This window comes from Sus scrofa, chromosome 13 (assembly GCF_000003025.6).
Source record: "Sus scrofa isolate TJ Tabasco breed Duroc chromosome 13, Sscrofa11.1, whole genome shotgun sequence".
Lineage (NCBI taxonomy): Eukaryota > Metazoa > Chordata > Mammalia > Artiodactyla > Suidae > Sus > Sus scrofa.
Window position 1 is genome coordinate 90770147 of NC_010455.5, and position 27668 is coordinate 90797814.

Sequence of the window (27668 nt, forward strand, 5' to 3'; positions counted from 1 at the left end):
AAAAATAATAGTGAAGGGGGCATAGACTTGCATGTATCAATATGAATTAATAATTTACTTTCACATAAATATTTGTGCTTCCTAGTTCTATCCACTGGAAAGGTCTAGAGGCATTGATAACCTAGTAGCAGTAAATACTCCTGCCTCACAGATTTAAACACCATTCTTAACCAAAAGGAATCAGTTCCTTGGAAAAGTGTCCAACTCCAGGTATAGAACAAAAAATGTATGAATTGTGCAGATGCATCTTATGTCAGAAATTGAGAAAGTTGTAAAAGATTAACGGGATTTTGCCAAATGGTCACAGGTTTCATCCTGAAGGGATTCATACCAGCCTTAGATAGGACTGTTTGAACATTAAGAAGAATAGTGAGTTCCACATTCAAGTAGTTGCTTGGGCATCTGACTTGAGAGAGTAAAACAGCTCTGTGGACTCTTGTGTAAATAAATGGATTTGCATTGGGCCAGACTTTGGGAAGCTAGAGGCACCCAAAAGAAAGACCCAAGTCAGGAAACCAGAGAACATATTCCTGGTTTGAGCCTTCAGGATCAGAGCATGCTACCTTCTCGGGTTTGGCCAAAACTGAGAAGCAATGTACCACCAGAGCTGTTATGAAAAACTTGGTTGGTTACAAGTTAAATTAGAACTGCAGATAAGGCAAGAGAACACCAACTCAAAACAGAATGGTGATGCTTAAAGTCATCAATAAGAAGAACTGCAAGACATATGCTGAATGTAGCACCTCAAAGTGAAAACAGATGGACTAATGTGTATTGCTCTCCAGTAGCTTGTTGACACCCCTTTGAAATGGGCAATAAAGGGCATTGAAGGAGTGCTTTATGTGAAGAGGGGTAAACCATGGGGTGTTAGAAAATCTGGGCTGAGGAATCATTGGTGAACTCTGAGTTTCAATTTAGAATGTCACCCTGAAGTCTTTTTAGCCAACAGCTGGGATAAAGGAAAGGTGGCGAGGGAGTTGGGGGGATGTCCTCCTCCATCATCACTTTACCAGTTTCTTTCTTTCTTTCTTTTTTTTTCTTTTTTCTTTTTGTCTTTTGTCCTTTTAGGGCCACACCTGCAGCATATGGAGGTTCCCAGGCTAGGGGTTTAACTGAAGCTACAGCTGTAGCAACACCAGATCCAAGCCGAGTCTGCAACCTACACCACAGCTTACAGCAACGCCAGATTCTTAACTCACTGAGCAAGGTCAAGGATGGAACCTGCAACCTCATGGTTCCTGGTCAGATTCGTTTCTGCTGTGCCACAACGGGAACTCCTTTTTTTTTTGTTTTGTTTTGTTTTTTGTTGTTGTTTTTTAGGGCTGTACCCACGACATATGGAGGTTCCCAGGCTAGGGGTCAAATTGGAGCTACAGCTGCCAGCCTACACCACAGCCCCAACAACTTGGGATCCCAACCGTGTCTTCGACCTACACCACAGTTCACAGCAACTTGAGGACAGGGATTGAACCTGTGTCCTCATGGATCCTTGTCTGGTTCGTTAACCACTGAGCCATGAAGGGAACTCCCCCCCAGTTTCTTTTATTTCAGCTTCCCCAGCTCCTCAGCCTCTGGATAGATCAACAATAATAACACAATAACCTAGTTCCCACAGGCTATTCAAGCAGGATCTCAGACCTCGTCCCAATAAAATACACTTTACCTTTTCTTAAAAAAAGAACGGAGGAGAAGGAGAAAGAAGAAGGAGTTCCTACTGTGGTGCAGTGTGTTAAGGATCCAGTGTTGCTGAAGCTGTTGGGTAGGTTGCAGCTGAGACTCAGTTTCAGTCCCTGGCCCGGGAACTCCATATGCCGAAAGTGCAGCCAAAAAAGAAGAATCACCACAAGAATTAAGACATGTCAAATATATAAATACTCCCTAAAAAATCCTCCTCCCTGCCAAATTTTATTGGACAGCATTGGAAATTGATGGGTCCTTGTTCATTACTTTGAAAATTGATAAAGAAATAATCAAGCATTTATGTTGCCTTTCCCATACAAACTGTTTTTCAGAGTAACCTAATTTTTGATGAGGAAAACTTCTTTATAGAACAGTAATAAATACAGGAGGAATTATGAGATTAGATAATAACTATTTCACAATCCTAAAGAAGTCATATCTCAGTGGTTCTCAAACTTCTGCATTTATCAGAATATCTTATGAGCTTGTTAAAACACAGGTTGCTGGAATTCTCTGGTGCTCAGCAAGTTAAGGATCTGGTCACTGCTGTGGCACAGGTTTGATCCCTCGCTCGAGAATTTCTGCATGCTATGAGCTCAGCCAGGAGTAACAAAACAAAACACAGGTTACTGTTGCCTCTTCAGATTTTCTGATTCATTAGATCTGGGCCGGGCCCCAAGAATTAGAATTTTTATAAGTTCCCAGCTAATGCTGATGCTGCAAGTCTGGGACCACATTTTGAGAACAACTGATCTAGGCAAGTGATCATTAAAAGGTACTGGAACTGGGGAGTTCCCTAATGGTCTAGTGATTAGGACTCAGCACTTTGAATACTTAAGCCTGTGTTCAACCCCTGCATCAAGCCACCGCATGCTACAGTCAAAAAAAAAAGAAAAAAAAAGAGGTAAAAAAGATGCTGAAACTGTTAGATGAACTGTTGATAGGGAATTTTATAATCAGGCTGACATCGTCTGACTCTTTTGACCATTTTTTTTTATTAGACCTAGTTCTTTAGAACCTTGTTACAGGAAATATGGTCCCAAGACCAGCCATATTGGCATCACTTTGAGCCAGTTCAGAAAAATAACGTATCAGGTTATTGAATCAAAATCTGTATTTTACCCAGATACTCAGCGATTTGTATGCACAATAATATATGAAAAGTACCACTTTTGGAAGATGAGAGTCTATGTTTAAGCTTTTGTGCTGCACTTCATTGGGTTGTGCAATCTCAAGGCAGCAGGATTGAGGGGGAAAAGGGAATGAGACAAGGAAGAAGAGGAAGCAAAAATAGGGTGGGGTGCCCTGGCCCCAGATTCACAAAATACAGCCAGGTTGCTTGATCATGCAAAATCTCTCCAGAGAGATTATATAGAAGAACTGTGCCTCAGAACAGTCTGTTGTGAAGAGGATGGGCCTGCAGCCAGAGCCTCTTTTACCCTGTTCAGGTTGAATCTGATGCCAGTGCTTCTCTTCCTGTACTGCAATAGGCATAATGGAAGCCATGCTGACATGTGGCCCTCATTCCTGGCCTCTCTGAGACAACCAGTGATCTTAGGAGATGAGGTGGCCAGGTCGCTTCATTGAATAGCTGGCACCTGGGATCAGGAAGGATCAGGTGAGAGTGAGGAGGCGTATAATGAGTCAGTACAACCTCAGCATCACTAAGAGTAGAACAAGAAGACTTTACGTGTCAGCTGGTGAGTTGCAGTAGGAACTACATGGTATTTGCCTTCTGTGAAGATTTTTAAAAACCTGATTCTAATCAAGCTTTTAAATGAATGATTCTTAAATTTGGCTGCACATTAGAATAACCTGAGGAGCTCCTAAAAGACAGATACCAAATACTGGGTATTAAATGATAGTGGGGGAAATGTTGTTAATTTCATGAGTTTAAGTGGCATGGTGGTGGTTATGCTTTTTAAAAATGCTAATCAGTTAGAGATACATACGAAAGTTAGAATAAAATAATAGACATCTGGTTTTGCTTTAAAATATCCTTGCATTAAATATAAAAGTAGAGAGTAGGTTAAAGAAAATATTCCCTGAGTTAATAATTATTTTAAGCTTAGTGGTAGGTGCATGGGTGGGTTATATTTTTGTGCATATTTGACAGTTTTCATTTAAAAGATGGTAGCAGAAGGAAATAAACAAAATTTTCCTATTGCCAAAATTAAGAAAAGAATTGAAGTCTGGGAGTCTCCATCATGGCTCAGTGGTTAATGAGTCTGACTAGCATCCATGAGGATGCAGTTTCCATCCCTGGCCTGCTCAGTGGGTTAAGGATCCAGCGTTGCCATGAGCTGTGATGTAGGTCTCAGATGCAGCTCAGATCCCGCTTTGCCATGGCTATAGTGTAGGCCAGCAGGTACAGCTCCAATTCGACCCCTAGCCTGGGAATCTCTACATGCCGCAGGTGTGGCCCTAAAAAAGCCAAAAAAAAAAAAAAATTTCAATTCCAGATACTATAGTTTAGGAAGCTTGCCTTCATCCTTTTTTTTTTTTTTTTTGGTCTTTTTTGCCATTTCTTGGGCCGCTCCCGAGGCATATGGAGATTCCCAGGCTAGGGGTCGAATTGGAGCTGTACCTGCTGGCCTACACCAGAGCCACAGCAACACGGGATCTGAGCCGCATCTGCAACCTACACCACAGCTCACGGCAACGCCGGATCGTCAACCCACTGAGCAAGGGCAGGGACCGAACCCGCAACCTCATGGTTCCTAGTCGGATTCATTAACCACTGCGCCACGACGGGAACTCTGTGCCTTCATTCTTAACCATAATTCTAGAATGAGTCATTAGAGTCAAAATGAACTTGGTAAGAACAAATGATTTCGAGTTTATCTCATTTCCCTTCTGAGTAGAATTTCCATACATATCAGAATAGTACTATAAACATGATTTTAGCATATTATCTGAAATGAGAAAACTTTTGGTTGAATGATGATAGTGACAGAAATGTCATTGGTCGAGCTGTGAAGTTAGTTGATTAATGAGTTGATTTTAGTTTGAGGGAAGGACTATTGGTGAGCCACAGGAGCTTGTTGAGAGGTCTTTCAATGTTCTTATAATTAATCTCAGTGATAGCTTAGAATGATGTTTTATAGTTTATACATACATCTATAAGGAATGACATATTTTGAAAAGGGAAAATGAAGTTATAAGTAGATCTCAGTAAGCCGGAATAATAGGCCAAAACCTGAGTAGGATTTTATTTATTTATTTATTTATTTTCATTTATTTTGTCTTTTTAGGGCTGCACCCACAGCATATGGAAGTTCCCAGGCTAGGAGTCGAATCAGAGCTGTAGCCACTGGTCTGTACCACAGCCACAGCAATGCTAGATCTGAGCCGTGTCTGCCACCTAACTCACAGCCCACTGCAATGCCGGATCCTTAATCCACTGAACGAGATCAGGGATTGAACCTGCATCCTCATGGATGCCAGTCAGATTTGTTTCTGCTGAGCCACTACGGGAACTCCTTGAGTAGGATTTTTTTTTAAATAATTGTAAAATTCTCCCTCAAGTGTCAGAAATGAGTTGCACAAGTACAGGATGGAGGACAAGTTGGTCATAGTGGCTATTGTAAAAGAGAGAAAAACAATGTTTCAGTAACTACACACTGAGGATAAGCTACCATTATTGTGTGATTGCAGAAACGCAAATGTCATCTTCAAATGAATTAATGCAAAGATAGTATCCAGTTTAGGAGCGGTGTATTGGTCAGTTCTCAGTGTTATTATTTAACAGTTCAAATAATTTATTAGCCACAGAGTTCTGATCTGATGTGACTACATGTAAGGACATCTGCCTGTACACACCCACACACATTTCTGTTTGGGTCTTCATTATCACTGGGAGAGCGATATAGTACTTAAAGTTTTGATTATTTGATAGAAGATTGCTAAGAAGTCCAATTTCCACAGGTCAGTTTTGTTTTTCTCTTTTTAGGGCCGCACCCGCGGCATATGGAGGTTCCCAGGCCTGGGGGTGGAATAGGAGCTGTAGCTACCGGCCTATAGCACAGCTCATGGCAATGTGGATTCTTAACCCACTGAGGGAGGCCAGGGATCAAACCTGTGTCCTTATGGATACTAGTCAGGTTCGTTTCCACTGAGTCATGATGGGAACTCCTCCGGAGGTTAGTTTTTATTCAGAATCCTGTGTCCACATTTATTTTAATGTGAAGATTCTCTTATTTTTATTATACTTTTTCTGTCTCTATACATGAGAAATTGATGAAAGGTCTTTGTCCTTCAAACCAGGGGTACTTATTGGCCACTTGAGGTATTTTATCCACCATTGTTTTGTTATGCAGGTAGTTTGGGAAATTCTTCACAAAGCCTCTGTTGAAATTCTTCAGCCCTCTCAAGATCAGCACTGATAGCAACTTCCATATTCACTTACATTTTGGGGTTTTTACACAAATTAGTTATTCACCCAAGAGGGCTCTCTTTCTTATTCAACAAGATTGATTGATTTGTTGGTATAAAATCATTTTCCAGCCTTCTTTACAGTGGTAGTTGGCACTGCATTTTAAGAGAGACAAAGTATTTTGGTATACTAAAGCATTTTAGAATTATTTTCTAAATTTTGTGAGTCTCAGTCATTAAATTGGTAGTAAAATTTTGAATTTTTAACCGGATTTTTGGAAAAGTGTTAATGCTTATTAATTTAAACTTTTTTTCTTATCATTTTCAGAGAATCTGGGAAAAACTGCAAAGCTTATACCTTTAGTAAGGATGGGACCTTATTTGCCTGGGGCAATGGAGAAAGGTTAGTGTTCATTTATGTAACGTTTTATGTGTGTGCAATGAATAAAAAATATGATTGTTTTATTGGAATAACATGGTTTCAGATATCATCAAATAAAGTCCATCTTTTAATGTCTTGATGCAGTTAGGAATTCTCTTCAACATAACTTCCAGAGAATATCGCCAAAGTTGTTAGTTTCTGTTTATGTGCCATGACATGTTTCAGTTCTATAGTTACTTAGAAGTGAAAAGTAACATATGAAAAAAGGCAAGTAAGGAATTTCTGCCATGTTGTATTTGGTTAAGAACCCAACTGCATCAGCTTGGATTGCTACAGAAGTGCAAACTCCATCTCTGGCCCAATGCAGTGGTTCAATCCAGCATTGCTGCAGCTATGGTTTCCAATTCAACCCCTGGCCTGGGAACTTCAAAAGGCAATTAATTTAATGCAGAAGAAAATGAGAGGTTTTTTTTTTAAATAGTACTCTAATTATTAGTTTCTTAAGTTCTGCACTAACGCTTAAGAGAATAATTCTCTTTGGTATTTATCTTAGATACTTTATATCTTTGCTGTCCAAATAGTAACAACTTAATGTACTTAACATACTTAATGCTATTAGTTTTATTGTAACACCATATCATCTAAGTATAAATATTCAAATGTATAGTCTATATTATATAAAATAATCAGATTACAAATTGGTCTTTGAAAAAAATAAGTATTTTAAGTATTTTGATTCAGTTCTTATAATTTCCACTTAGAGAACCAATTCTTTTTTTTTTTTTTTTTTTTTTTTGGTTTTTTTTTTTGTCCTTTAGGGTTGTACCTGCGGCACATGGAGGTTCCCAGGCTAGGGGTCTAAACGAAGCTGTAGCCACTGGCTTATACCACAGCCACAGCAATGCGGCATCCGAGCTGTGTCTGCAACCTGCACCACAGCTCACAGCAATGCTGGATCCTTAACCCAGGGATCGAACCTGCGTCCTCATGGATGCTAGTCGGGTTCGTTAACCGCTGAGCCACAACGGGAACTCCTGAAAACCAGTTCTTTTCGATTTTCCATAGTCACTGTATTTCAGTTCATAGAACCAGGAAAATGCCTGAATATTTGTTGCTTGGTTTGAAGTTGTTTTTGCTGTTATTTTTAGCTAGATATAATATCTTAGTTCTTTTAAAAGGGAAAAAAATGCACATATCAATTTGGAAAGTACATGTAAAATATTTCTTACCCAGTGGTAATATATTCGAAGGTTTTTCAACTATTAGGTCAGATTGGATTAAATACTTTTCTTTCTTTCTTTTTTTTTTAATGGCCACATCTATGGCATATGGAAGTTCCCAGGCCAGGGATTGAATCTGAGCTGCAGCTGCCACCCACCCCATAGCTGTGGCAGTGCTGGCTCCTCTAACCCCCTGCACCAAGCCAGGGATCAAACGCTTTCTGAAGCGACCTGAGCCACTGCAGTCAGGTTCTTAACCTACTACACCACAACAGGAACTCTTAGCTTAGAGTTTATTAAGTCTGTTTTCACTGTGACAGTTAATTATTTTATATATCATATCTCCACTTTGCTTTCTGTTGGATTCAACTCATTTCTTTTAATATGTCCCACATGTTGTGTCCATCTTTTTACTTATTTTTAATTTTTTTTTTTTTTTTGTCTTTTTTGTCTTTTTAGGGCCGCACCTGCAGCATATGGAGATTCCTAGGCTAGGGGTCTAATTGGAGCTGTGCCTGCCAGCCTACGCCAGAGCCACAGAAATGCCAGATCCAAGCTGCATCTGCAACCTACACGACAGCTCACTGCAACGCCGGATCCTTAACCCACTGAGAGTGACCAGGGATCGAACCTGCAACCTCATGGTTCCTAGTTGGATTTGTTTCCGCTGTGCCACGATAGGAACTCTGTGTCCATCTTTTTAAAAGATATTTTTTTATACCTGGTTTCCTTAAGGTGCTGTGGCCACAACAATACATATTATTCCTGTGGCAAGAGAAACATATTGAGGTCTTTGCTGAGTTCATGGTTAAGTTAGAAGCTGTAACTGATTTTTCCTTAAATTAAGTGCTTTTTAAAATTAAAATATGGATTTCCCTGGTGGTCTAGTGGTTAGGACTCAGCACTTTCACTGTTGTGGCCTGGGTTTAATTCCTGGTCTAGGAACTGAGATCCCATATCAAGCTGCTGCATGCTGTGGCCAAAAAAAATTTTTTTTTAAATAAACTCCCTTCATTAAACTAAGTGTAACTATTAAAGGTTATCAACAACAAAAATAAATCTTCATGTAATTCTAAAATATGTCATTTATAAGTTGTGAAGAATCTACAGTTGTAAGCATGTGCATGTGTTTTTAAACAATATTCAGTAATTGTTTATTCTTAACAGTTTCTGTTTATCATAACTCATTGTCCTCAAACTTTAGTTGAACAGTTTTTGTTTGTTTTTAGCAATTTGGTCTAAACAAGTTTCAAAGCTTTGCTCTGGCATTTCTGATCTTGGCAAGTTAACAAATCATTTAATTTTTCTAAGCTTCAGTTTTACCATTTGTAAAATGGAGATGATAATACCCATCTTATCAGGCTGTTGTGGGAATTAAATGAGAAAATGTATGTAAAGTGGTTAAACCAGAACATGGTACATATAAACCATCCCCCAAAATAGAAATTGCTTTTTTTTATACAATTGTTGTTATTTTTGTCATTACTGTACCATGATAATTCTTACAGCAGTATCTTTTGGGTATTGCTTCTGAGATTTTAATAGACATCAAAAATCTCCTTACATTTCCATTTACTCAAATTAAAAAATATACTTTTCAGAGTTTTTATTATGGCTTAGCGGGCTAGAAATCTGACTAGTATCCATGAGGATGCAGGTTTGATTCCTGGTCTCACTCAGTGGGTTAAGGATCTGGCGTTGCCACAAATTGCAGATCCAGTGTTGCTGTGGCTGTGGCATAGGCCGGCAGCTGTAGCTCCAATTCCACAACTAGCCCAGGAACCTCCACATGCCGTAGGTGTGGCCCTAAAAAGAAAAAAAAATACATGTATGCTTTTCATTTTCTCTTGAGTTTTAGCTTGTTTATAGGTTTGCTCTGTGTTCACTTAAAGCTCTGTTGTTTCCTTTTCAGCTGAAAGTGGTATCATATGTTGTGTCCTTCTGCTAATTCTATGTTATTTCCCATCACCAGGATTATATAGGGACCTTTTGGTAAAATGTACACTTTTTTAAGTTAAAGTGTTTATTGGATATTTCTAGAACTAGCTGAAAATTGATTTTTATGAAAAATGAACACTTTTAGAGTGATCTGTATTTGAAAAGAAGTATGAATGTTTTGGTTAGTGCTGGCTATTGTGAAATAACATTCATTGCTGAAGTAATCTCTTTTAAAACCAGAATAAATGTCATCAATGTCACTACCAAGGAACTACTGCACTCCTTCGACCTTCCAAAGGCAGTTTGCCTTGAATTCTCACCAAAAAACACTATCCTGGCAACATGGCAGCCTTACACTAGTGAGTATTTTCTAATTATGAAAATATTCTTTTTTTTTTAAACATAAACTATTATTTTTATTTATTTATTTATTTTTTTTTTTGTCTTTTTGCCGTTTCTTGGGTCGCTCCCGTGGCATATGGAGGTTCCCAGGCTAGGGGTCGAATCGGAGCTGTAGCCACCAGCCTACACCAGAGCCACAGCAACGCGGGATCCGAGCCACGTCTGCGACCTACACAACAGCTCACTGCAATGCCGGATCGTTAACCCACTGAGAAAGGGCAGGGATCAAACCCACAACCTCTTGGTTCCCAGTCAGATTCGTTAACCACTGCGCCACGACAGGAACTCCCATGAAAATATTCTGACAAGACCAATTCAATTCAGTGAGGGGAAAAAAAGAGAAGGTTTATAACTTTATAAGAAAGTAATTAATTGGAATTCTCATTCTGGCTCAGTGCGTTAAGAACCTGACTAGTATCCATGAGGATGCAGGTTTGATTCCTGGCCTCACTCAGTGGGTTAAGGATCTGACATTGCTGCAAGCTGCTGCATAGGTCACAGATGTGGCTCGAGGATCCAGTATTGCTGTGGCTGTGGCATGGGCTGGCAGTTGCAGCTCCAATTTGACCCCTACCCTGGGAACTTCCGTATGCTGCAGGTGTGGCCCTAAGGAGAAAGGGAGAAAAAGCTCAAGGGAAAATTTAGAAAGTAAATAACCACTGGATATAGATCTCAAAAATTAAAAGTAATAATGACCTTTAAAATAAAAAAAGTTTTATCTAATCATTTTAAAAGAAAGAAGTACAGTAGACATGGCATCTGAGAAATGTGTTTGGTATGACAAAGAGTGGGAAATGGTGTGCCATTTCTAACACATTTAAAGATATATATGTTATTATGAACATTTCATATGGCTGTGCTTCGTAGATAAGTAATAAAATACTGGGCACTGATATAGGGGCTTATTTTAAGGAACATTTTATGTTTTTTTTTTTTTTTTTTTTTTATTAAATTTTATTTTCCCACTGTACAGCAAGGGGGTCAGGTTATCCTTACATGTATACATTACAATTACAGTTTTTCCCCCACCATTTCTTCTGTTGCAACATGAGTATCTAGACATAGTTCTCAATGCTATTCAGCGGGATCTCCTTGTAAATCTATTCTACGTTGTGACTGATAAGCCCAAGCTCCCGATCCCTCCCACTCCCTCCCCCTCCCATCAGGCAACCACAAGTCTCTTCTCCAATTAAGGAACATTTTATAATAATGTGGATACTGTTGAATAAATACGTGATAATAATTCATTGTTGGGTTATAAACTTCCTGAGTTTGTTCTTTCAAGATGGGTGAATTCTGGGAGTTCCTGTTGCGGTTCAGTGGTAACAAACCCGACTAGTATCCATGAGGATGCAGGTTTGATCCCTGGCCTCGCTCAGTGGGTTAAAGGATCTGGTATTGCAGTGAGCTTCTGTGTAGGCTGCAGACGGAGCTCAAATCCCTGATTGCTGTGTGTCTGTGGCGCAGGCTGGTGGCTATAGTTCCCATTCGACCCCTAGCCTGGGAACTTCCATATGCCGCAGGTGCAGCCCTAAAAAGCAAAAAAAAAAAAAAAAAAGATGTATGGATTCTAATAAAATCTAATAAATCTTATTTTATAGACACAACTTTTATAATAAAAAGTTTAATCCATTTAACAGCAAACCATGTCAAACAATAAATCTCTTAAGTATTCTTTAAAACTGTAGTAATTAACTCATTTCAGAAATAGTGAGCTGCTCAGACAGCTATCCCATTGTCATGGCTTTAGCAGTGAATGCTTAAATCCATAATTAAAGCTAGAGGGCAAAGTTGACTTAAAGCAACTCTTTTACTTGGTCTTTGTAATCTTGTTCAAATTTTTTCTAAGAACAAAATCTTTTTACTAGTGTTAGGAGACAATTACTGCAAAAAACCTTTTTTTTCTGGCAGCTTCTAAAGATGGCGCAGCTGGGATACCCAACCTACAACTTTATGACATGAAAACTGGGACATGTTTGAAGTCTTTCATCCAGAAAAAAATGCAAAATTGGTAAATAAATGCTTGAAAATACTAATTATCTTAAAATATTTTCAACCTCTTTGTTATATATTATTAGTTTCTCTGATACTGATTTGGGAAATAACTTAGTTCAAAATCTAGATCCTGAAGGATTTTGTATGTAGGAATGTAATAGAGTAAAAATTTGATCTTTCTTTTGTTTAGTATTTGAATAGAAATAGTTTTCTATTACATATGCTGACGAAAACTATTAGTAACTGATTTGGCATCATATTTATAAGTATTTTTCCTTAAATACTAAGCATATCACAAACTTTAACATGTTAACATATGATGTTACATTCTATTTAAAATTTTTTGTGTGTTCTTTATTTTCATTGTAGGTGTCCATCCTGGTCAGAAGATGAAACTCTTTGTGCCCGAAATGTTAACAATGAAGTTCACTTCTTTGAAAACAACAATTTTAGTATGGAAAGATTTATGAAATAATTTTATTATTTACTATAAATATGTACAGTTTTTATTGCCTTATATGGCATCATAGGATTCTCCTAAATACTGTTAATATATTAACAATAGCTACTATAGTAATTCATTTGAATAACTAAATCTAAATGCTAGTAAAATTTTATAACACAAAGATTTTCTTTTATAGTATATTTTTACGGAGTTCCCATTGTGGCGCAGCAGAAATGAATCCGACTAGGAAACCATGAGGTTTCGGGTTCGATCCCTGGCCTTACTTATTGTGTTAAGGATCCAGTGTTGCCGTGAGCTGTGGTGTAATTAGCAGATACAGCTCCAATCTGACATTGCTGTGGCTGTGGCATAGGCTGGCAGCTGTAGCTCCAATTGGACCCCTAGCCTGGGAACCTCCATATGCCACAAGTGCAGACCTAAAAAGCAATATGGATATATAGATATATAGATATATATTTTTTTACTCTCTAATAATTACTGTTCACTTTAGACATTTGAATACCTCTGAGTTTAGTTGTTATTGAAATTCTGTGATACAGATTTTTATTGTGTAGAATTTCAAACACAAAAGTAGACACCTAGTCCCAATAACCATCAGCCCATTACCAGCTCTTCTGCATCTGTATCTTTCTACCTACCATCTCTTTCACTCTGCTAAAGCAAATCATTGACATCATATAACTTTTACCTGTAAATATTTCAGTATATCTCTCTGAAGATGAGGGCTCTTAACTTTTTAAAAAACTCAGGATCACATTACAATTGATTGACTATTGATAGATCTTTTAAGTTTCTTTAAGCTATAGGTTTTCTCTCAATTCTTTCTTTCTCCTTTGCAATTTTTTATTTAAGAAACAAGGTTACCTGTCTTACATATATTCCCATAGTTTGAATTTTGCTACTGTATTCCATTCTGTAATTAACTATTTGGATCTGGGGTTGGTCAACTTCAAGTTCTTTTTTGGCAAGATAAGGGCAAGAGTACATTATAAGGCAGGGAGTTCCCATTGTGGCTCAGCGGGTTAAGAACCCAACTAGTATACATGAGGATGCAGGTTCGATCACTGGCCTGGCTCAGTGAGTTATGGATCCAGTGTTGCCATGAGCTGTGGTGTAGGTCACAGACGTGGCTCGGATCCCACATTGCTGTGGTGTAGGCCGGTGGCTACAGCTCCAATTTGACCCCTAGCCTGGGAGCTTCCATGTGCCGTGGGTGCAGCTAAAAAGACAAAAATAAACATTATAAGGAGGTATTCAAATCTTTTATTAAGAAGCGCCTAATGTCTCATTGTCTTTAATCTTGTGTGGTTAACTAGCATTAATGTTCAATGCCTCAATCCATTATTTCATGAGTGGTTTCAAACTGGTGCTATCATAGCTGTACTACTACTACTTTTTTTTTTTTTTTTTTTTTGGTCTTTTTAGGGCCACACCCGAGGCATATGGAGGTTCCCAGTCTGGGGGTCCAGTCGGAGCTGTAGCTGCAAGCCTATACCACAGCCATGGCAATACTAGATCCGAACCGCATCTTCGACCTACACCATAGCTCACAGCAATGCCAGATCCTTAACCCACTGAGCAAGGCCAGGGATCGAACCCGCAACCTCATGGTTCCTAGTTGGATTCGTGAACCACTGCGCCATGACGGGAACTCCGATTACTGACAAATTTAAAGAAAAAAGATTTGCATTTCCTTTTGTCCTTAGAGTACTCCATTGCTGACTATACACTTTTCAGTACAGATGATCTCCAAATTACAATGGTTTGACTAAAAATTTTTCAACTTATAATGATGTGAAAGTGATATATATCAGTAGAAATCATCCTTTTTTTTTTTTTGTCTTTTGTCCTTTTAGGACCACACCCACAGCATATGGAGGTTCCCAGGCTAGGGGTCTAATCGGAGCTGTTGCTGTCAGCCTACGCCACATCCACAGCAATGCAGGATCTGAGCCACCAACCTACACCAGGATCACCTACAACGCAGGATCTGAGTCTGCAACCTACACCACAGCTCACAGCAACACCAGGTCATTAACCCACTGAGAGAAGCCAGGAATCAAACCGGCAACCTCATGGTTCCTAGTCAGATTCGTTTCTGCTGCACCATGATGGGAACTCCCTAGAAATCGTCCTTTGAATTTTGATCTTTTCATGGACTAGCAATATGCTGTACAGTACTCTCTCTTGATGCTAGGCTGCAGCAGTGAGCCACAGCTCCCAGTTAGTCACATGATCATAAAAGTCAATGGTTGATACACTTTTAACCATTCTGGATCCACACAACCATTATGTTTTTCACTTTCAATTCAGTATTCAATAGATTACATGAGATATTCAACATGAGATAATAAATAAAGCCTATTTATTATCAAATAGGCTTTGTGTTAAATGATTTTTCTCAGCTGTAAACTAATGTGTTTTGCTGAGTGCATTTAAGTTAGGGTAAGTTAGGGTGTGATATTCAGTAGGTTAGGTATATTAAGTACATTTTACTTTTTTTTCCCCCTAATTTTATGGCTGTACCTGCAGCATTTGGAAGTTCCAGGCCAGGGATTGAATCCTAGCCCCAGCTGTGACATATGCACCTCAACAGCAACCTGAGCCACTGCAGTTGGATTCTTAACCCACTGCACCACAATAGAAGCTCCAAGTGCATTTTCAGCTTATGATATTTTCAATTTAAAAGTGGGTTTATCAGAATGTAATCTCATTGTAAGTTGAGAAAATAGAATGGGAATTGGTAACTGCTTCATAATTACCAAAGATAGCATGGCAGACTGATTTTGAGCACTGGCCACACAATCATTGTAGCTGTACACTTCATTATCCTGCCTTTAAGATTATTTCTACCCCACTGATTTGGGGTTATCTTGCTTGTTTATCTTACTCCCCATTTTATGAGTATACTAAAAGAAGAGGGCTGCCAGTTTAGCAGTTTGATGTGCTACCTTTTAACAGCTCTTTATCTCTGAATTTGAGCAACAAAAGGGTAATAGCTTTTGGTCCCATTAACTAGGAGAGCAGTATTGTTCATAGCATGATTTCTGACTACCTGGCACAGAGTAAGAACTGAATACATATCAGCCATTATTACTGTTGTTATTATTATCATTGTGGTTATGTTAAGGAATTTTCATATCCACATTCTACAGTACATATCTACATTCTGCTACACTTTATAGCAGCAGGCAAAGGTCATCTCTCTCACCTAATGAACTCTAATACTACTTTATCTCAGAGGTTTAAGAGAAGAGAACTGATATTTATTTAATACCTACCATGTGCCTGGCACTGTGCACTAGGAGTTAGGTATGTAACCCCATTACTTGTCCAAGGTCACATAGTTAGTAGTGACTGAGAGGGAATTCAAGCACAGGTCTGTCTTGCTCCCACCCCATTTTTTTTCCACTGTGTTTTTGCCTCACCTGTATGAGATTTCAGTGAGCTTTTTTGTGTAGAGTTAATGTAATGCATTCAGAATTTGACATGATATTAGCTTCTCTCATTAATACCATTTACTTTTTTTTAGACACAATTGCAAATAAATTGCACTTGAAAAAAATTAATGATTTTGTATTATCACCTGGACCCCAGCCCTACAAGGTAATCACTAATGTTTTTGTTTATTCTTGTGCAATATTATGAGGTTAAACATTTTCCTAGTTTTTAGTTTAAGAGTCCATAAATTGAGCAAAGCATCTTAGTTTATATGCTTAAAAAAATTAACTAATGATTTATGTCTGTGTATCTTAGGTGGCTGTCTATGTTCCAGGGAGTAAGGGTGCACCTTCATTTGTTAGATTGTATCAGTACCCCAACTTTGATGGACCTCATGCAGCTTTAGCCAATAAAAGTTTCTTTAAGGCTGATAAGGTTACAATGCTATGGAATAAAAAAGGTATGATAAGTATATTTTTACCTCACATTTTTTTCTCAAGCATTAATTTAGACTGGTATTACTTTGAATATAGAAAAAAAGAATATCAATGCTTATTTAATGAAATTTTACATATGCTCTGCTACATTTTTTAATATCATTCTTATCACCATTGTGTTAATTTGTGTCTTAAACCAAATTAAAGTTTTTACTCTTACAGCTACTGCTGTGTTGGTCATAGCTAGTACAGAAGTTGACAAGACAGGAGCGTCCTACTATGGGGAACAAACACTGCACTACATTGCAACAAATGGAGAAAGTGCTGTGGTGCAATTACGTGAGTATTCCAGCAGTCTTCCTTGGATAGAATCAGTGATTGATAGTAAAAAAAATACTGTGCCATGAAAATGATATAATCTAAATCCTTGATTGAGTGATGAAACAGACATATTTTAAAAACCTTTAAGATAAAATTCCTCTTAATTAAGAAACTTAAAGTCATCCCCAAAACATACCTTATTTTGATAGAATCCAATTAATTAATTTAGTTATGCCAGCACTTTAGTAGGGAACCTGATGAGTGAGAAAATTCCACTGTAGTAGCTCTTTGGGGGCTTAATATGTTATGCCAGCAGGTTGGGCACCATCTTCAGAACTGAAGAATGTTACCACTTCATCTTTGGTTTTAATGAGTTAATTGTAAGGTAATAAAGTTTAAAAAATCTGGCAACTCCATAATTTTTTAAATTTGCAATTGAATATGTAAGGTTAAGGTGATCTGTCTTTTATTTTTGTTTGTGTGTGTGTGTGTGTGTGTTTTTTTTTTTTTTTTTTTTTTTTTTTTTTTGTCTTTTTAGGGCTCCACCACGCATATGAAAGTTCCTAGGCAAGGGGTCAGATTGGAACTACAGGTGCTGGCCTGTGCCACAGCAATGTGGGATCCAAGGCGTGTTATATGTATCACAGCTCACGGCATCACTGGATCCTTAACCTACTGATCAAGGCCAGGGATTGAACCCACATCCTCATGGATACTAGTTGGATTCATTTCTGCTGCGCCACAACAGGAACTCCTGATCTTTTTTTTTTTAAATATATTTCCATTGAAGTTAGGAAAACAAGGATGACCCTCCTTTCCACTACTATTAACATTCTGAAAGACCTAGTCAGTGTAACTGATCAAGAGAATAAATATACAGTTTTGAAAGGCGAAAACCGAATCATCTCTGCTCCTACAGATGAAGTCACAGTATAAACAGCAGCCTCTTAAAAAGCGTAATGGAAGGAAAGATTCCATATACAGCAACAAAAAGCAAGAAATATGTAGGAAGAACATTTTAAAACTTCTGAGGGGTGGAGTTCCCATCGTGGAGCAGTAGTTAACGAATCCAACTAGGAACCATGAGGTCGCGGGTTCGATCCCTGGCCTTGCTCAGTGGGTTAAGGATCCGGCATTGCCATGAGCTGTGGTGTGGGTTTCAGATGCGGCTTGGATCCTGCGTTGCTGCGGCTCTGGCATAGGCCGGTGGCTACAGCTCTGATTAGACCCCTAGCCTGGGAACCTCCATATATGCTGTGGGAGGCAGCCCTAGAAAAGGCAAAAAGACAAAAAAAAAAAACCAAAAAACTTCTGAGGGGCAAACCATAACCTTTAGTAAGAATTTTAAAAAGATGATTCTCTCTGAATTTATCTAAAAATTAAATTAAAATGCGAGTATATTTTCTTTTTTATAACTAGATAATCTGGTTCTGAAGTTGCTATTGAAAGATAAACATGTAAAGACTAGTATCCATGAGGGTGCAGATTTGATCCCTGGCCTCGCTAAGTGAGGTAAGGGTCTGGCATTGCCGTGAACTGTGTTATAGGTCAGAGATACAACTCGGATCTGGCGTTGTTGTGGCGTTGGCATAGGCCGGCAGCTGCAGCTCCAATCTGATCCCTAGCCTGGGAACTTCCATATGCTGCAGGTATAGCCCTAAAAAGACCCCCCCAAAAATTGACATGTTATAAAGTCAGCATTTGAACCAATGGGGGAATATATTGGTTATTTAATATATGCCTTGGGGACAGTTGGCTAGCTTTATTATTGCTAGTTATCATTGCTAGTTCTTTACCAAAACAAGTTCCATTTGGGCCAAAAAATTATACCTAAAACTACAGAACTAGAAGACAATATGGGAGCATTTTTGTCTTTTTTTTTTTTTTTTTTTTTTTTTTTTCCGTCTTTTAGGGCCACACTCTCGGCGTATGGAGGTTCCCAGGCTAGGAGTTCAGTTGGAGCTGTAGCTGCCCACCTACACCACAGCCACAGCAATGCAGGATCCAAGCCGCGTCTGCGACCTACACCACAGCTCACAGCAATGACAGATCCTTGACCCACTGAGCAAGGCCAAGGATCAAACCCATGTCCTCATGGATGCTAGTAGGGTTGTTAACCGCTGAGCCACGACAGAAACTCCCTTGGGAGAATTTTTTTCTAATCTTAAAATATAAAAAGACTTTCTAAACAAGGAGGAGCATCAAGGGAAAGTGATAAATTTGAGTATATGAAATTATAGATTTCTACATTAGCGGAAGAAAAGAGTCCATAAATTAAGCAAAGCAAGCAAAAAATTTGGTGAAAAGCTTTTTTTAGATAGACAAGGGATGAGTATCAGAAAAGTTGAATTTTGTTACTATATCGAGTATCATAATAAAGTACCAGTAATTGGAAAGAAAAATAGGTATAGGAAAGTAAAAAATAGTCCACAGAAAAAGAAATGAAATTGTGTATATTAAAAGGTACTTAGCTTATAATAAAGGAAAACAAGATACAATTTTTCACTTAGGTTGGCAAAGATAAAAATAGGAAACAGTATGAATGAGAGTGAGGGGGAAATCTTTGCTATCAAAAACTATTGACAGTGTGTGAATTGGTACAACCTCTTTGAAGGGCATTTAGGTTGTACATTATCAAGAAAACGTGTATGCCCTTTTACCAGGTAGTTTCTCTCCCACAGATGTATTTGTGTACATTTACAGTGGAGAGTAAAAAGCAAGGTTTGTAATGGAATAAAGTGCAGTTGAGTGAGGCAGAGCTTAATGTTTTTATAGGGAAACATTTCCAAGATAGAGTATTAAATAGAACAACAAAGATTTAAAACTTTGTTTTGTGAGCGTGTATGTATTTAAGAGAGAGATGCCTAATTTCTACAAAAATGTTTCAAAAGAATATGCAAGAAATATAACAGAATGTAGCCTTTGTGTACAAGGCCTTATTTTTGTGGCACATCTTTTTATACAGTTTGTATTTTTATTATTGTATGCATGTATTATCTCTTCTAAGAAAAACTATTTTATTAATAGTAACTATATGTCTTTTATGAGCCCACATTGCCAAAATCTGTTAAAAAATAAGATTAATTAGGGGTTCTTAAATAAATTTACTTATTTCTAATTTTTTTGAACTTTATTTATCTAAATTTATAATTATACATCAATCACTGTAGCATTTATGCAAATTTAATTTTAATGTGCCTCGAAGTTTTTGGATTTTTTTTTTTTTTTTTTTTTTTTTTTTTTGGCTACACCTGTGGCATATGGAAGCTCCCGGGCCAAGGACTGAATTCAAGCTTCAGCTTCCACCCACACTGCAGCTGTGGCAACATGAGATCCTTAACAGTGGGAACTCCTGGATTTTTTTTTTTTTTCTTTTTAGTGCCACACCCACTGTGAATTTTTTTTATTTTATTGTTTGACATGTTTATGAGTGCTTTATGATTATAACTTGTGCTAGTAAATGTTCCTACATGCAATTCTTTATCACTAATTTGGATTTTATGTACTTTTTCCAGCAAAAAATGGCCCCATTTATGATGTAGTTTGGAATTCTAGTTCTACTGAGTTTTGTGCTGTTTATGGCTTCATGCCAGCCAAAGCAACAATTTTCAACCTGAAATGTGATCCTGTGTTTGACTTTGGAACTGGTCCTCGTAATGCAGCCTACTACAGCCCTCATGGACATATATTAGTACTAGCTGGATTTGGAAATCTAAGAGGACAAATGGAAGTGTGGGATGTTAAAAACTACAAACTTATTTCTAAACCAGTGGCCTCTGATTCTACATATTTTGCTTGGTGCCCAGATGGTGAGCATATTTTAACAGCCACATGTGCTCCCAGATTACGTGTTAATAATGGGTACAAGATTTGGCATTATACTGGCTCTGTCCTGCACAAGTATGATGTACCATCAAATGCAGAATTATGGCAAGTTTCTTGGCAGCCATTCCTAGATGGAATCTTTCCAGAAAAATCGATAACTTACCAAGCAGTTCCAAGTGATGTACCCAGTGAAGAACCTAAAGTTGCAACAGCTTACAGACCCCCGGCTTTAAGAAATAAACCAGTCACTAATTCCAAACTGGTAAGTAAAGTTTTACTGCTTTGGTAGGAGAAGGTTCTTCAGTGTGTAGAGTTCTCTAGATCTTTTTCTCAGGCATGTTCTCGTGTTACTTAATATCTGATTGCAGTATATGAATTCTAGGGTAGAAATTGTGGAGGACCTACTGCTTTAATAAAGATGGTGAACAGCTCATATTGTTCTATTGACAAGGTAGTTAATGTAAACATCTCTGGAAAAGATAACGGTATGATTTACTGGCTGTAGACTGTGGTCTTAAATTCAAATGCCTGGCAGGCTAGGCTGGTAGTGTAAGACAATGGTGAGTGAGAGAGAGCATGCCCTTTTTAAAAGCCATGGCAACTCTACAGCAGTGGTAAGCTGTGTAAGATAGCACAAGAGGAAGAAATTCTAAATTAGTATATATTTTTATTCTCTGATCAACAAAACTAGTTTCTTTTGGTTGAGGGAGGGAGCAGAATTAATGTAGAAAGATAATTCTTGGAAAATGGTGAAAAAAAATAGGTAAGAATTTCTTAAAACCAAATTTTTTTTTTTAACATTTAAGATTTCTTGAGTTCTCATGCAAATTTGTCTGTTCACACACAACTCTAATGTGTGCAATAGTTAATGTATCTGCTAAGATAAAAATCTCTTTATGGGAGTTTCCATTGTGGCTCAGCAAATTAAAAACCCGACATAGTGTTGGCGAGGATGTGGGTTCAAGCCTTAGCCTCGCCCAGTGGGTTAAGGATCATCATTAACGCAAGCTGCGGCATATGTCGCAAATGCGGCTTGGATACCATTGTGGCTGTGGCTGTGGTGTAAGCCAGTGGCTGCAGCTCCGATTCAACCCCAGCCCAGAAACTGCCATATGCTGCAGGTGTGGGCTTAAAAAAAATTTTTCTTTTTTTCTTTTTTATTTTATTTTTTTTGTCTTTTTGCTATTTCTTTGGGCCGCTCCCACGGCATATGGAGGTTCCCAGGCTAGGGGTCCAATCGGAGCTGTAGCCACTGGCCTATGCCAGAGCCACAGCAACGCGGGATCTGAGCCGCGTCTGCAACCTACACCACAGCTCACGGCAACGCCGGATCGTTAACCCACTGAGCAAGGGCAGGGACCGAACCCGCAACCTCATGGTTCCTAGTCAGCTTCGTTAACCACTGCGCCACGACGGGAACTCCAAAATTTCTTTTTTTAAAATCACTATGATTTCTTACTTATTCTTCTGTATCTAAAATGTTTGAGCCCTGCCCCTTTGATTATACCATTTATAAGTACAATACAGATCTGAGACCTAGTACTCAAGAAACTTCATGGAGAGCTGGTCCTTTTGATGTGCTAAGTATGATAGTCTAAGAGACAATTAATTTTAACATAATAGCAGTATAGAGAGAAATCAATAAGTAGATGAATCTTATAAGGAGTTGTAGTGCCATTACTTATAGTATATGTTGCCTAAAGCTACTCTGGAGATAGCTTTATTGAAATACAATTTACATATAAAATTGTAAGATATTTAAAGTATATCATGGTGATTTGATATACATTGAAAAGTTGCCCCCATCTAATTAATTAACACATCCATCACCTCACATATTTATCTTTTTTTTTTTTTTTGCTAAGAACATTTGAATTCTACTCTTTGAGAATTTCAGTCACACACTTATACAATACATTGTTATCAAGTTTAGTTACTTCACCGTGTTTTACATTAGATCCTTCTTAATCCTATAAATGATTCACCCCTTTTCTGTTGTTGAATGTAGTTGATAGCTATATAAATATCTGATGATGAAAATGATTGTTTATTTTCATTATGTAGTCTGACAAGTCATTTAGTTTTTTAAAGACTTCTTATGTTAATTCTGGATTTATAATTATGTAGTTACTCCTTCTTATTCAATTTATTTTCCTATTATCTGTTCTGGTTTTTCCATTTGCTTTTATTTTTAAATCTTCTAACCTCTGATTTTGTAATAGTAGAGATCTAGCAAGTGGTTCTTTGTGCAGAGAAAATAAATGAGGTAGCTGGTTTTCTGTTGGTAGTAGTCAGATCCAAAAGGGCCACAGAAGCTATTGTTAGTACCTAATTTCATAAAATTAATGTATCAGTGGTAATACTAATAAAAATTCCATTTTTTAAACAAAAATAAAATAAATTTTGCCAGCACTTATATAATTGAAAGGTATCATGTATCAACTAATAGGAAGATCCTCATTAAATCCATCTTGACAGTTGAAGTTTGCTTAACCACAAGAGTTTGGAAATATTCTTTGCCAGTGAACTTAAATTTGATAAAGTAAGTTTTTCCCATATTAGCAAAATTGTGTAATTTGTTGTATATGTTTTTAAAAACATGGACTCTATTTCAAAATCATTTATTTTACATTTTCCATAGCATGAGGAGGAACCACCACAGAATATGAAACCACAACCAGGAAATGAGAAACCGTTATCAAAAACTGCCCTTAAAAATCAAAGGAAGCATGAGGCTAAGAAAGCTGCAAAGCAGGTACATGAGGCACTTATCTTTTCAAAACAAAACAAACTAAACCAGTTTAAATTAACTCTATGCCTTACATGTTAAAGAATCATAGTCCCAAAAACTTGACTGTTATGCTGTAAAATATAATTAGAGTTAAATTGCCAGATTCTCTCTCTTTTATGTTTGCCTATAAATTTCTAAGTAGTCTTATATATATTTATAAGGTGGGGGACCTAAGAAACTGGAACTTAAAACCTGAAAATTTATTGGGGTTATATAGTGTATTACTTGCAGCAGACCCTTTTGGTGGAGGCTGTGTGAGGTAGTATAGTGTGCTCTCTTCAAAGCATATATTTGTTTTGAGGTGTTTTTGTTTTTGTTTTTTTGCTTTTTATGGCTGCACTCATGGCAGATGGAAGTTCCCAGGCTAGGAGTCAAATTGGCTCTGTAGCTGCCAGCCTACACCACAGCCACAGCAATGTGGGATCTGAGCCATGTCTGCGACCTACACCCCAGCTCTCGGCAACGCCAGTTCCTTAACCCACTGAGCAAGGCCAGGGATCAAACCTGCATCCTCATAGTTCCTAGTTGGGTTTGTTAACTGCTGAGCCACAAGGGAACTCCAAAGAATGTATTTGTTAAGAGAGACCAAAAACTACATGCCTTGAATTCCCGGGTGGCCTAGTGGTTAAAGATCTGTCGTTGTCACTGCTGTGGCTTTGGTTTGATTCCTGGTCCAGGAATTTCTGTATGCTGCAGGTGCAACCAAAAAAAGAAAAGAAATTGCATGACTATAAAGCCAATTTATCACTTACTATGTTACTAGAGGAAATTATTCAACAGGGAATCTAAACACCAGAAACACTCAAACAATGCAGTTGTTCTAAAATAATTTTTTATTAGTTGGTAATTGAAAAACCACACCCACATAATAAACAAGTAAATTGTGGTGGTAATGGCTTATGGTAATAGTGAGATCAGCTGGTCTGGAAATATCCAGTTAGTAAAGTCATGGTAACCACATTTTTCAGATTCAGACAATTCAGTCTTGCCTATTAATACTTGAATTTTGACAGTTCTAGGTTACTTATATGTTTCAGTAGGCAGTTACTATTTTAAGGTATAGAATTTCATTATGCAACCATATTCTGATAAAATCTGGGCTTTTAAAATGGGTGTGCTCTTTTGTAGTTAATACACTTCCATCTCTAGAAATATCTTCAAATAGGTCAGGCTTAGGTCATTCCAAGTAAAATGATCTAGTCCATGTCTTAGACTTGTATAAAAACAGGACTCAGCCTTTCATCGGAATGGGTAGAGACCCCTGCTGCCCCAAATATTACAGGTTGGTTGGTAGTATCCTTATAACCACTGGTAGCGAAGGTTCCTTTTTTGGTTTTGTTCCAGCCAATAATTTCAGGAATAATTAAAAAATAAAAATGGTAAAGTGTTCAATATGATGATATGACGTAGGTATGCATTGTGAAAGAATTCCTACAGTGAAGTTAATTAATACATTCATCATTTTACATATTTACTTCTGGGGGATGAAAGCACTTAAATTGTGCTCAGTAGCAGATTTCAGTTACTATATTCCATTTAATATATAAAGTCGCTGTATTATACAGGAGATCCTCAGACTTATTCATTTTGTAATGGAAAGTTTGTACCCCTTTACCAACCTCTCCCCATTTCTCCCCTATATCCTTGGTCCTTGCAACCGCTATTGTACTCTCTGTTTCTATGAGTTTGACTTTTTTTTCTCACATATGGGTGTTGCTATGCAGTATTTCTTTCTCTTTCTGGCTTATTTCACTTAGCCTAGTGCCTTCTAGGTTCATGTATATCGTTGCAAATGGCAGGATTTCTTTCTTTATGGCTGGATAATATTCTACTCTGTGTATCTATGTATATATGTTTATATGTCATATTTTCTATATCCATTCATTCATTGATGGACACAGGTTGTTGCCATACCTTGGTTATTATGAATAATGTTACAGTGAACATGGGAACACAGATATCTCTTTGGGATAATGATTTTGTTTCCTTTGGGTATGAAGTGAGATTGCTAAATTATGGTACTTCTCTTTTTAATTTCTTAAAGAACCACCATACTGGTTTTTTTAAAAGTATTAGTTGATTTACGCTATTATGCCAATTTCTACAATTCAGCAAAGTACTCAGTTATATAATTATAGATATAGATATACACACACATTCTTTTTTATATTCTTTTCCATCATGCACTGGTTTTTATAATGGCTATATAAGATCCTTTGTAAAACCCACTCAACTTAGAATCCTTTTATTTTTTTTGGCTGCACCCGCAGCATCAGACATTCCCAGGCCAGGAATCAAGCCCTTACTGCAGCAGTGACAACCCTGGATCCTTAACTACTAGGCTACCAGGGAACTCCTGGAGTCTTACTGTTATAAGTGATATTTCTTCCTCTGATATTTTTAATATGACCATTGCTGGTACTGAGTTAAGATCCTTTTGTAATGAAATATTAGTCATTAATTTGACTTTCTTAAAGATACCCCTCTGGCTCTTTTGAAAAAACAATCAGTGCTATTAATGTAAAACATAATTATTATAAGAACAACCTCATCCCATCCCACTTCATACAACTATATAATCACTCATACTATTTGTTAAAGATGATACTACTAATCTATCATTATGGAGTTATTCTTTGCATATTTTCTTAGTAATGGCAAAGAGTTTTCTCCTAAGCAAGATAATCCTTTCAATATGCATTTTTGAGACAACTGGCTGGAGTTAGTCAAAGTTATGGCTGTGTGATAGAAAAAAGGATCTCACCTTGACCAGATTTTCTCATACCTGACTAAATTAAGGAATTAGATGTATATAGTCTAACAAGTACTTTTATGAACTGGTCATGATTTTGTAAGCTTATCAACTTTACAAAATAATTGAAACAAAGAGTTTAATTTACTATATATGCAACCCTTTCAGAGAATGACCAGAACTTAAGCATAATAACACACATTTTAATTTATTCTTTTTAAAAAAAATATGGAGGAAAATTGTGTCATATTTCACTTCAATAGTTTTTCACATTTATGACATTAATCTTCTTAGAAAAGTTAATATTCTCAGCTGATTACAAACTATAAATTTTTAAGAATTCCATTGTGTCTCAGTCTGTTAAGGATCCAGTGTTGTTACTGCTGTGGTATGGGTTCGATCCCTGGCCCAGGAACTTCTACATGCTGTGGTATGCCAAAAAGAAAAAAAAAATTTTTTTGTCTAATGTCAAAAGTGAATTTTTTTTTCTTTTCTTTTCTTTTTTTTTTGGTCTTGTTAGGGCCTTACCCGAGGCACACGGAAGTTCCCAGGCTAGGGTTTGAATCAGAGCTGTAGCCGCTGCTCTACACCACAGCCATAGTAACGTCATATCCGAGCTGTGTCTGTGACCTACACTACAGCTCACAGCAATGCTGGATCCTTAACCCACTGAGCGAGGCCAGGAATCCAACCTACATCTTTATGGATGCTAGTCAGATTCGCTTTGCTGAGCCATGATGGGAACTCCTAAATAATTTCTTTCTGAATACTCTGTTAAAGTACTTGGTAATGTTCTCACGTAGAAGATTAGGAATTAATGTTTGTTGACTATAGTCTACAAAATACAACAAACATGACCCTAAAAAAGAAAAAAGTGACTCTGATTCTGCCCTCTAAAAACTCTCAGACACTTTTAGATTTGGACATCTAGGAGTGATACCCTGGTCCATGCCCCTCTGGGATGCTTTAGGAGTTCAGAGTATTCCACCCAGAGCTCTAAGTGGTTTAGAGTCCTGCAGGGTCTGTGTATTCCCCTGGGAACTCTATAAGGAAGAAGTAGAAGCCCTACCTTTGGGCCAGTAAAGACTTAAACAACCTCTTCCCCCACACACATCCCTTATCAAAATGTATGTCATGTCTAATTACCAAAGGAGAGTTGTTCTTTTGCTCTTTCATTTATTTAGCATTTGCAGTAAAGCTCAGTTTATTCTGGGGACACAGGTGAACAAAGAAACCTCAGGTAAGTTTAATGGGTAGTACAGTACAGTTACAGTGTCACAGTAAGGGACATATTTTGTGCAACTAATTACATCTTTGGGGGGGGATTTTCCAGGAGGCCTAAAGGATAAGTAGGGTCAGACAGGTGCCCTGAAGTTGTTCTCTGCACTAGGAACAGTACACATGAAGGCCAGGAAACAAGAATATATGGTGCTGAGTTCCCGTCATGGCTCAGTGGAAACGAATCTGACTAGGAACCATGAGGTTTCGGGTTGGATCCTCCCTTGGTGGGTTAAGGATCCGGCGTGGCCGTGAGCTGTGGTATAGGTTGGAGACTCAGCTCAGATGTCATGTTGCCATGGCTCCGGCATAAGCTGGTGGCTACAGCTCCGATTCGACCCCTAGGCTGGGAACGTCCATATGCTG

General features: G+C 37.8%; 1 protein-coding gene across 2 annotated transcripts in view; it reads left to right on the forward strand.

Annotated features, from left to right (window-relative positions):
• EIF2A (eukaryotic translation initiation factor 2A) overlaps positions 1 to 27668 on the forward strand; it is a 42822-nt gene that overhangs the window by 8694 nt on the left and 6460 nt on the right. Inside the window, exons 3-11 of one of the 2 annotated variants that reach the window (XM_021069600.1) lie at positions 6383 to 6457; positions 9835 to 9953; positions 11908 to 12007; positions 12361 to 12443; positions 15990 to 16063; positions 16214 to 16358; positions 16558 to 16674; positions 20172 to 20743; positions 23123 to 23236. In XM_021069600.1, coding sequence (XP_020925259.1) covers positions 6383 to 6457; positions 9835 to 9953; positions 11908 to 12007; positions 12361 to 12443; positions 15990 to 16063; positions 16214 to 16358; positions 16558 to 16674; positions 20172 to 20743; positions 23123 to 23236 — 1399 coding nt within the window. The remainder of the gene's footprint in view (positions 1 to 6382; positions 6458 to 9834; positions 9954 to 11907; positions 12008 to 12360; positions 12444 to 15989; positions 16064 to 16213; positions 16359 to 16557; positions 16675 to 20171; positions 20744 to 23122; positions 23237 to 27668) is intronic. The other variant, XM_021069601.1, reaches the window with a different exon arrangement.